We start from the raw sequence: 11,796 nt of genomic DNA, 5'->3' as shown, positions 1-11,796 counted from the left end.
GGCATGGGGGGGGGGGGGGGGGGGGGGGGGAGGAGAGGGCCAGATGGACAGGCAACGGAGTAGACGACATTCATTGCTGCTTTGGCAGGTTGTTAGGTTTCAGACCCTGTCAAGGGCGCAGATTGTTAGCAGCTTGAATGAATGACTGACTGAACGCAACTGAACTGGACTGAATCGAGCTGACTATTGATGGATTTGGGCGTATTAGCTGGAAGATTAACAGCGCTGGTCGCTCCCAGCCACAAATTGGTGTGTTTCCACTTGTTTCAAGCCCGGCTTAGAACCGATGAAAGCAACCATCAAAAGGGGTTTCCACTCATGAACACTTCCATTCCCGCTCAAAAACTATTCAGGACTTCTATTTACTTGTAATTGTAGTCAGATCCTGATCAAAAACTGTCCGCAATCGTTAGAAAATAGCTCGTTTGAATGATTAACATCTGGCATTATCGTCTATCGTAACTCTTAGTTCTATCACCCACTCTCTGAGCCACCGTTGACACCAGTTATCCATTGTGACTTCAAGACCAAAACTGTGTCTCAACTAAGATGGAAACCCCCTGCAAAAATAAGGCCGGAAACCGGAAAAATAAAAAAAAACCAAGCCGCGCCCCAAAAACTTGGCTCACATCACATTCGATGCCTCGCAGATGTTTTTCTTGTTGCTGTTTTTGTTTTGTTGCCGGCTTTAAGCAACGCACAAAAGGACCCCTTCTCCACTCCCCACTCCGCACTCCCCACTACCCGATCTGCTGTTGTAGTTCGGGGAAAATTGTTGCGTTTCGCATATTAATTTCTTCCTGTCTTGAACATCAGCATCAGCATGAGCTTCATAATGATGTATTTTGAAAACATTTCGGTGAATGGAGTGCCGGAGATAGTCACTATCTATCTCTCTTTAGGCTCGGCTCTCTTTAGTCAGTGCGGTTCTCTCTCAGGTGCTCTTATTGGCGTAGCTTTCCAGCCACGTTTTCTGTGTTTGCTTTTTGGCAGCACAAAAAAAAAGGAAAACTGTTACCCAGCCTTAATGATATATATTGTGAGTCATGTGTTTCATAAATACAAGTATTCAAGCGATGATTAGGAGCGCTTTTCCAGTCAAAACAGAAAACGCAAAAACAAACGGAGAAACGGGGAAACGGGGAAAACGCACATGTTTTTAGCTGTACGCTCTCCTCTCTCTTCTGCCGAACGCCTCGTCATAACACCCCACTCTACCGCAACTCACCCAACCCCCACTGTAGGCACAGTCCAGCCAGCCAGTAAGCCCGGCACATGGCAGCCACGCGCTCTGCTCTCGCGCTCTCCCACTCAGATGCATTCCGCTCCACTATACAAAACACCTCACATATCTAAGGCGCAAGCCGCTAGCCGTCTCGCTCGCTCTCTCGCCGCAAACGAGAGAGAGGGAGTGACAGAGCGAGAGAGAACGCACCGCGAGTGAGAGAGCAAAGGCTGCGCGTGCTTCGGCTAGCACGAGTGGGTCGGTTGGGTCGGTTGGGTCGTATATTTTCCCTTTAGGCCTTGTTGTATTTTCCAGCCTGTGTGCTCTGTGTGCCGCTATTCGGTCTTCGTCGTTTTCTCTTCCCCTCCATTCTTGGTTGTGTTTTTGTTATGCTCTGTAATGGATGGGAGAGTATACGATTTTGTCTTGAGAAATGCCCCAAGAAAAGGGTTCTATTATAGTTTTTTCCAAGATATCCATCGAATGATAATAGTTTCCAACACAACAACGGTTCGCAAAGGGACTTTTTCTTATCAGTTACTTATCGAGGACCCGACACGCGACACCCGACACCCGACACCCATCCTGCCACCCAGATCTTGCTCTTAACTTCCGAACTTCCTGCTGCTTGTTTTCGTTTGACATCGAACCGAACGAGCCACGCAGCACACATGCTCGAACGTTCGAACGTTTGGATGTGTGGGTGTTGTGGGTGGGATGGGTGGTGCATTGTTGTTTACCGCTACGTACTCGTCCATTGCCGGCTGTGTTGGGCTGTTGCGTTCGCTAGTTCGAATTGGTCGGATGTGTTGTAAGTTCGTTGGTGTTCGTTGCCGTTCGGTGTTGTTCGCCTCGGTTCGTGGTTCGCTTCGTTTCGGTTCGGTTTGTCTTTTGGGGTTCTTCTCGCCTTCGAAAGCGCCGTCCTTCTTCAGTGTTTTCACATTTTCACGTACAGTTCAATCGTGAGGTTCAGCCTAGTGAGTTCTGTGTAGTTAAGTCGGAATATTTCGTATAGTTCTCGTCGACTGTCGTCTGACATTTGTTCTTCTATTCTGAAACGCTGCATTGAAATACAAAAATAATACAAACTAGAATATTCAACAAAACAAAAAACCAAGGAAACGAAAAACCAATTAAAATTTTAACAAAATAATAACTCGCTTCAAAATATATTGCAAATATATCAACAAATTTAATCAAATCAAATTCACCAACAAATCGAAAACAAACTCTATAAATTCGTTTACTCAAAAACCCAAAAACACAAAACAACCAAAAACCGATTCAAATATATAACTGTTAAATCTGTAAGCAAGGGCAATTACTACTAAGATCATCCTCAGTTCACGCTCAAAAGTATTTCCCATAGCTCACAGCACACACATAAAGCAGTTCCCGAATCATCCCAAGCCGATTTCAGATTTCAGATTTCCGATTTTTGTTCTGTTTCTCTTCTGTTTCTGTACCAACTCTCATCAGCGCCTCATCGACATTTGCTCTCAAAATAGATCGACTGCCATCATAAACAAACCCAAAAATAATTAGAAATAATTGGTAAACAAAAGGCCCAAATAGAACTGGAAAAAGAGCAGATCTCGGCTGCCGATCAGGTTGTTTTGCTCTCTTTTTGATGGGGCTTACTTTTCCAAAACACTTTTTCCTCTCTGTTATTTTTTGTGTCTTCTATTTTTTCCAATTTTCCTACATAAACAAACAAACGGAAAATTGTTTCACGCTCGCAGCACACGAAAACATTTTCAATTAAAATGCTGGCCCAAAAAGCAAACCAAACCAAACCAAACCCAGAGTAGAGAAAATGCTTCTCACATCGAATTTGAATATTTTGAGCATTCCATAATTTCATTTTCATTTCCATGGCATTCCTCCGATTCCGCCGATTCTCCAGCACTCGACAGACCAGAGAGATCCCATTGAAACCATTTTTGCCAAAAAAAAAAAATCAGTTTTGTTTGCCGTATTTTTTGGATTTGAAGTGCGATTGCCTGGCTGCTCGTTCTCCCAATACAAAGATAAATGTACATGCATATGAGCCCAGTGTATATTTTCGGTAGCATTTGTACGAGTATGGCCATGTTAATTGAACAGGCATTGCTCTTAATGATTTTTGGCCAACAGAGCATGATTTTTGGTTCTATGGCCTGGGACTTTGGCCTGTGCTTTCTGGAAATACTATGCGGAGTATTTTCGGTTGGTTAAAATATTTTATGGCCGCTTTGATGTGGCCCGATTGGCACACATTAAACTAAATTATTTGCCTGGCCAATATTGGAACATTTCTGCCTCTCAACGAGTGTTAAAATGGTCCTAAATGACTTTAACAATTTCTAATAGTTTTCTGGGGGCTTAGGAAAAGAATTTACATTTTTCAAAGATTTTTTTAAGTGCAGTTCCTTACACATATTCTTTCATTTTCTTGTTCGACTGCTCATGTGTGTCTTTGGTTGTTTGAAATATTTTGCTGGTAAACGGCTTGAAATAATATTTATTTTTTTTTTAATTTTTTTTACATTTTTAATCTAGTGCTGGAAAATATTGTCAAATTACACTCGAAATTCAAAGTGCAGTGCTTGGAAATGATTTTTTTTTTAAGTGCAGTAAAATGTACGCTCAAACATTTTTTTAAATATTTTTTTAGAGTTTTGAAAAGCAATGCAATTTCAATGAAATCATTTCTTTGACTGGTTTTCCAAGAATAAATCCATGCATTGAATAAAAACAATAACTAATTTGCTTTGCCAAAAACAATAAACACCAATAAATATTTACCCCGAAAATTGTGCAAAGTGTTTCGGATTGGATTTATTTCCTCCGCCTTCAGCACCGGGCCATGCCCCACCTCATTTCCAAGCAATTAAACACGAAACGCTTATCTAAATACGTACGTATCCGAAAAAAAATTATTTCAAACCGACTGTACCTGAAAAGCGCTCCGAATTACCCATGCTTACACCCGACACGAAAAAAACAATGAAATACAAATTTTAATTCGATTTTAGAAACGAGCAGGCGATCTACTGGGAAGCGAGAGAGGAAGGGCATCAGCAGCAGCACTACTACACGCGTGTGTGTTTAAATACTGGAAAATACAGATAAGATAAATTATTATAGACACTCACGAGTACATTTAGAGCAGACCAAACCCAGAGACAGACAACCGCAGAGAATCAAAAGCACTCCAAGAGCAAATCAATAAAACAAAAACAAAACCCAAACAACAAAAAAAACAACAACAGAAACAACAGAAACAAAGAGAAAAAGCAACTCAAAAAAAAAAATTTTAAAAAAAGTGTTACCAAAAAACCTTCAAAAAAAAAAAAAAATTATTTAAAAGACAAAACCCGTACTCGTAACGGTGCAGACAACTGAAAATACCCAGTGAAAATTCAGAAAAGCGTTGACCATTTTTTCTCGCAAAGGCGCCACGTCCAAGAGCAAATCGTTCCATATGGTTCATATTATTGAATTGGTCGGCCAGCCGAAGGTTGAGTTTGCTCAACAAGTTACTGTGAGTATCAAATCGAGAGTGGAATGAATTTCCACACCATAAGCAGCGGGCAGAAGTGAAGAGAGTTCAGGAACCAGGAGAGTGCAGAGTGCAGAGTGCTGTGTTCTGTGTGCTGTGTGTGTGGTATGTGGTGTGTGGAGTGTGTGGCGCGGTCCCGGAGAGAGGACAAAATGATAATAAATCTTCTTGTCCGTAGAGTCACGTAATGACAACTTAATACAAATACATATGCATACATGACCGCACACACACACACTAACGCACTTTTTATTATGTTGTTGTGACGCTTTCCCCCCTCTCTCTCTCCATTTCTACGCTCTCCTCCGCCTTTTTCTCTTCCCCAATATCTTTTTTTTGGCTTTGCTCAACATATTTTGACAATTAATCATTCGGCTGTGTGTCTGTGTTTCATGCATGTCCTTTCTGTATGTGTGCCTGTGTGATATTGTATTTTTTCTGGTGGGAAATTCAAAATCAGTGTGTGTGTGTGTAGGTCAATGTGACTCTCACTTTGGCCGTCTGCCTCTCTGGGCCATTAACACGCCGCAATCTTTGCACTGGCCAACATCTGCTGGTGTTTTTGTTATGACTGATTAATTCTCCTGCTCCTGTTCTGGAAAATATGCAGTTTTTAGAAGGGGGTTCAAATTGGAGAAGATCTTTATTTTTAGCTGATTTTTGAAAGCTTGGCTTCACATTAAAGTGTGTTGTGAACTTCTTAGGGAAAGTCATGAAAATGTTGATACAGAAATATACAGAAGGAAGAAAATATGCAGGTTTAAAATAAATTTCAAACTATTTAACCATATTTAGAGGTCAAATAATACAAGCACTTCAAAAGTACTTTGCTATGCTTTTAAATTCCCAGTCAAACTTGTTACAGAACTATTAAATCAATTTAGTTGAACGCACTTTGAACAGTTTCAGCCTCTGAGAATATCTAATTTCGTCAGATTCCAAGTCGTCAAACCACTTTTCATACAAAATACATATCATCGAAACCGTTATGTGCCACATAATAGGAGGGAACATCCTACATTCCTAAGTGAAACATATGGCTCCGATAACCATTATCTTTAACCTACATATTGATTTATCCACTGGCTTTTCCCTTTGCCTGTTCCTCGCTGCTCTCCCTCTCTCTCTCTCTCTTAAAGTTGTCAACCAGCTTTGGGAAATTTTCGAAAAACTTAACTTCTAATCGGATTTACATTTATTTCAGTTGCGTTACGGTCCGCTCTATCTGTCTCTCCCCGTCTCCCCGCCACCCTGTCTCCTTCCTTCTCTTCATCTGTCTGTCTGTCTGTTTCACTTTCAGCTGACTGCTTTATCACATGTTGTTGGTGTTGTCCGCTTGTCACCCTCTTTACAGTTATTCACTCTACGCTCTACGCTCTATACTCTATACCCTATACTTCTTTATTCTTTATTCTTTATTCTCTATTTTCTGATTTTATTAGAGAGAAAAGTCTGTTACTTGGGAGGATATTGCGTAAATTTCATTGTGTATTTCAGTTTTATGGTGGTGGCTGTCTAGGATCGGGTGCAAGTGCTACCATCGTCGCATGGGGATGGTATGGGGTGGCATAATGTCACAGGAGGGGGGCGTTTGTGCGTGCGGCGTTAGATGACGTCGCCGGCGTTCTTTGTTGTGCTTTGTGCGTGCGTCCCGAGTCCTGTGTCTCTATGTCTCTATGTCTCTGTATCCTGGTGTCCTCGTGTCCTGGCCCTGTTCCTCATCCACCACCCACTCACTTCCTACTTATTCCAGTTCTGTCTGTTTTTACATTCATCCTTGACAGGGGATGTTCGCCCCGTCTCTGTCCCAGTCCCTGTCCCTGCCTCTTCCCTTCTCTCCTCTCCCCTGTTTATTTCTATAATGAAACATGCGTTCTCTGTTGCTTTTTCTGGTGAAGATACTCTCTCTCTCTCTCTATTTCTCTCATGCCCTCGTTCTCTTCCTCTATCTATGTCTCTTCTCTTTATTGTTGTTCAATATTTTTGTGCCACTTGTTTTGAATTTTTTCACATCCCTTTGCTGCTGGCATTACGTGTTGGCTAACTCGCTCGTTAAATGGTTAAGTGGAGCAAAGTCGTTGACACAGTTCTTGGGGTCCTTTCTCCCTTCCATTTTCAGAGCAGTGCGATTGCATTTTGGGCTATGACTCAGACACGAACTTGCTTTTTAAAGTTTTATTTCTCGGTTTGCTAGTAAGTCAGTTTTTCCTTTGTCATTCAGAGATACCGACAAAGGAAGAGAGACAGGACCCAGGGGCGGGGGAGCCTTCTAAGTACAATGAATGACACAGAAAAGTTGCCAGCTAAGACATTTCCATGCAGGAAAGTCGTATAATTTGGTACAGAAAATGTTCTTAAATGGAAAATGGCACAGGGAAACCTTATAAAAAAGTTTTGTATGGAGAAACGAATAGTCACTAATAGAAAGAATCCCTACAGATGAAGATATGGTGTTATCTGCAAGGATTCTGCAAAGTATGCAATTTATTGATTATTCAAGTAAAAGAGCCTATAATTTGTGGCTTCCGAGGATAGAACTAGACTAGGCTTTGTGGCTAGAACAGTAGATGATACTTTAATGTCTGTACAGTTTGCAAAAAACTACAAAACTAATCTCAAATATCTTCCAGCTTGCATCTCTCCTCTATCCCCTTGAAATCCCTCTCTACCTCTCCTAATTGTGGCTCCCATCAATCCTCTTTCATCCTCACCTATGTGTACCCTTCAAACATTCTTCTGCTTCACTCAACGCCATCGCCATCTCTATCACCATCTCCATCGCCATCCTCAGCTCCGTGTAGTAGGCACTCCCTGCAGCACTTGGCACAATCATACACTTAATTTTCCACTTCATTTCATAATTTTACCCTTGAAACCAATAATCTTGAACGGTGCCTGGCCACATGCCACACAAGGAGAGAGTGGAGACCGGAGACCGGAGACCAAAGGAGCCTTGTCTCTGTCTTGTCAGCCGCTGGCATAATTTACCTTTTGACATGCCACTCCCGACTCGCTGCCCACCTGGGGGCGCATTCAACAGCGCCGTGGCACACATACTCGCACCCACTCTTCGGGCGTACGCCTGCGAGTGCTATTAAATTACATGCCACTGCAAATTACTTGGGAAAACAAAGCGGTGAAAACAAAAAAGAAAACAAAGAGCCAGCGCCTTGACGTATGCAACAATAATAATAACGGGTTGCGGTCGCCTTTTCCTCGACTTTTGCTTCTTGCCTTCCTTGCCTTTGACTTCGCCCTCGCCTGCCCGCGCCATTGTTATGCTTGGACTTGTGTTTTGTAAGCCGTCAAGCATTTACATACCATTAAGAGGGGGTCCGATGGGGGAAATTGGATGGCGAAGCGTGTAAATATTGAAAAGCGCCAACGCCTTTTGTTGGCTTGCTGGTAATTGCCTAAGTCGGCAAATTGGCCCAAGTCGGCCTAATCAACATAAATACTGCCCAAAGAGCGGGTAAAGAAACAGAAGTGGAAAGTCCTCTCGCGGGGCGAAGAATTGGAAATAAAAACAACCAGAACCGGGAGCTGGAAATTGTAAGCTCTCTTTCGATATAAATATTTGATATTTGATAAAAGAACGAAACATGTGGTATCCAGAAGGGAATAAAATAAAATAAAAGCTTAAAAGTTACTAACAAAATTTCAGGATTTTTGAATGGATTGCAAATCATTCTTGAAACGCGTTGGTTCTCTGTTGTAAAACCACATTCGACTTTTCCAATCAATTCGATTAATTTGCACACCTTTGCCGCCCCCAAAAAAAATTCGTTTTACGACTCATTTGGTTAGTTCTAATGAGAGCCTTTCTGGAACCCAATAAAGTAATGCTCGACTGCAGTAATTTGGGTTTTTATGATGTATGCTCGGAGCCACGCGCCTGGCTCTGGCTAAGGCTTGGAGACTCTTGATTATTATAGGTGACAGTTTTATAGCTTTGTTAACAGGGAACAGGGGAACACGGAGCAGAGAGCAGAGAGCTAGCCGACTGCACCCTCCCCTGGAAAAGTGCCACAGCCTCGCCCACATTCCCTTTTGCTTTCTTTTGTTGTGCTTGGCATGTTTAGCGCTGATTATGCTTTGTGCCAGCAACAGCAGGAAAAACTCACCCCCTGAAAATGAGTGGCAAGGAAAACTTATCGCAACAGGGCAGCGAAGGCGCTGCAGAGTGGCGCGCGGTTGAGGGTGCGGGCCTGTTCGGGGCATTGGAATTACTTGCGTGATTAACGCACACCCCCGAGCGTATCCATCGCCCCTGGTGCCCACGGCGCCCACGGTGCCCATGGCGCCCCCCTCCTTGGGGTATTATCTATGGCTGCCCGCCTTAATTGTGGGTCTTCCATCTGACTATCGATCCATTTGCGATTCCATTCAATTCGATCATCGTAATGAGGCAACTTCAAAAGCTGCACAGCTCATTAGGTTTCCCTATATATTGTATATTGTATTGTTGCACGAGTATTCGAGCACTCGTAAATATATACTCGCATTTATATTAGTTATACATTTTCCGACTCATCTCCGATTTCCTTCTCTTCTCTTGATTCGCTTTTCCTTTGGCTTCTGCACGTTTTCCTTTCTTTTGTTTATGGCTTCTCAAAATAGCTGAATCGAAATGTAAACAAAAGCGCAAAAAAACACCAAAAAGCAGCGGAAAACCAAAAGAAAATCTCACAGTTCACAGACGCAGATGCGTGCGTCATGTGAACACAATTTCCAGATGCTTGCCTTTTCCTCTCTCTCTCTCTCTCTCTCTCTCTCTCTTTATCTCTCTGTATCTGAGTATGTGGCAGGGGAAGTGCGAGGGTGGTGGCGCCTTCATCCGTATAAATTTTGCATAATTTTTTTAATGTATTTCTCCAAAGTGCAAAACCGCTTGAAGAGGGCTTCGGCTTCGCTCTCTTTCGATTCAGATTATTATTTATGTGGCGCAACAGATTGTTTTTCTCTACTATACTATATTCTATTTTTCTACATTTTAAATTTCCTTCGCTGCTAATTATTTCCCTGCCACAATATTATTATTTTCCTGCCTTTGGGGTTTCCTCTTCCACTTCCACTTTCATAGCTCCTTGAACTAAGTTATCCTGCCTATTGTTGTTTCCACTTGGTCAATAAATCAACAAACATACACACAAATGAAAGAAAAAGAGAGAGAGAGGAAAAACCATTCAGATTGAGAGAGAGAGAGAGAGGGGGGCACAATGTTAACATTATGCCAAGGAAAACTCGGCAAACAAAACCGCTAATTGTCGATAAACAACCAATAAAATACAAATTTCCCAAAAACATTTATCAAAAATAATATAAATAATAACAATAACCACACGCACACACACAGGCACACACACAGGAACACTCACAGACACTCAAGGGCGATAAATAAAAATGGCAAAAGGAAACTCGGAACGGGCCCCGATGGGGTCGAGCCACAGAAAACCAAGGGAAAACCTGTCGGAGATGGGGCGGCCGGAGAGAAGAAATGTATGGAAAATAGTGTTTGACAGCTCATAAAAAATAATGTCGCATTCATTAAGGGGTGCCGCCAGGGGTGGAAAACCTGCAAGGGAGTGTTGTGGCAAGGAAGTTGCCAAAAGCGAATTTCGTTTTATTTACGACAGGAAGCGGCCCAGAACAGCAACAGCAACAGCCACTTGAAACGCACGCATGCAATGCACAACCGCGGGGGGGAACGGGACCGGAGAGGGGGAACAGTACTGATGGCACAGACAGGCCCAAGTCAAATTGAAAATATTCAATAGGAACCCTAAATGAGACATCGAATCAGGGGGAAAACGGCGGAAAGAACTTGAAGGTTGGATAAGGTATAAAGAACTGCCGATGTCCTTTGCCCAACGATCTCCAAAGAAGAGAATCCTTAAGGCAAAGAGACGTGAATCGGGAATAGTTCTCTGATATTTCAGTAAGAGTACATTCCTTGCCTTCAAGCTGCTCCCCTTGTGAGTAGGCAGCGCGCTCCCAATGACATTGACAATGTCAGGGACTTTAGTAATGAGCAAATGATTGAATGACACACTGACAGAATGACAGTTTCCTTCTGGGTGGGCAGGTGTTTCATGGCTGATTGTTGCTCTGCTCGTTTTCTGCGTTCGCCAAAGGTTTGCGTGCTGAAACTTTTGAAAGTTGTTCAGGCAAACACCACGAGCGTCGAGCGTCGAAGGCGATGGGGGGTGGAGGGTGGGGGGGTAGAGAGGGCTGCGGGGTTTGTTTGTTGCCGGCTGAAACATGCAAATGTTACAAGGTGTTATGGTTTATGTACATTTAATTGAGACTTATTAGGTAGTGAAGTGTACAATAGTTAAATGCGGTTGTTGTTTGTGGTGCTTGTTGATAGTGTCGTTAGCGTCTGAGCTCCCTTTCAGGGGAGGGTGCCCATGGCTGTGCCTGCATGGGGGAGGAGGGGGGTCCCCGAATCGATGGACTGTCAACTTTTGTTGAATTTCCTCCGCCCTGCTCTAGATGCTCTAACCTAATCAACCCCATGTACATATATGGTTGCCTCGCTATTCCCTTTCCCGAACTCCAGCGAAACGAAAATTGCAGAGCCAAATCCAAAGCGCATATCTTATTGAGGAATTGTAACCGACAGCAGCAACAAAACAACTCAGAAATGTATCTGAGAGCCGTAACCCCCACGGCATGCCTCCCTCGCCCTCTCCCTCTCCCTCTGCCCACCCAAGCACCCCTTCGGGTACATTAGACGCCGCCACTTCAATGCGCATTTCAACTTATTTCTCTCGATTTTTTTCGCCGTTTCTGTGTGTTGGTGTGTTGGTTTTGTTGCATTTTTCTATTTTTGGGTGCAAAAATACAAAAGCACGAAACGGATTCCGCCTTCGACAAACCCCGAGCCCCGACCCCGTACCGCCCCCGTCATCGCCATCGCCATCGCCATCGCCATCGCCCGTCGTCCCTGGCGGTGTGCCTTTCAGCATTTTCCTTTCTATTTTCAATAGACGTTGCTGTTGTTGCTGCTGTTGCTATTTTCTTG

At 43.1% G+C, this 11,796-nt stretch overlaps 1 protein-coding gene across 14 annotated transcripts in view; it reads left to right on the top strand.

Annotated features, from left to right (window-relative positions):
• Positions 1–2,224: 2,224 nt before the first annotated feature.
• LOC6601524 (CUGBP Elav-like family member 4) overlaps positions 2,225–11,796 on the top strand; it is a 138,299-nt gene continuing 128,727 nt past the window's right edge. For 8 of the 14 annotated variants that reach the window (XM_026992223.1, XM_026992224.1, XM_026992220.1 and 5 more), the window contains exon 1: positions 4,574–4,751. In XM_026992223.1, coding sequence (XP_026848024.1) covers positions 4,692–4,751 — 60 coding nt within the window. In that variant the 5' untranslated portion in view covers positions 4,574–4,691. Of the gene's footprint in view, positions 2,533–4,242; positions 4,752–11,796 lie in introns of those variants that run through there. The other 6 variants (XR_003409104.1, XR_003409103.1, XR_003409101.1 and 3 more) reach the window with 1 other exon arrangement.

Source organism: Drosophila persimilis, unplaced genomic scaffold (assembly GCF_003286085.1).
Source record: "Drosophila persimilis strain 14011-0111.01,24,50 unplaced genomic scaffold, DperRS2 tig00000715-arrow-arrow-pilon, whole genome shotgun sequence".
NCBI lineage: Eukaryota > Metazoa > Arthropoda > Insecta > Diptera > Drosophilidae > Drosophila > Drosophila persimilis.
The sequence above is the reverse complement of the archived record's forward strand: the minus strand, read 5'-3'. Positions and strand labels throughout refer to the sequence as shown.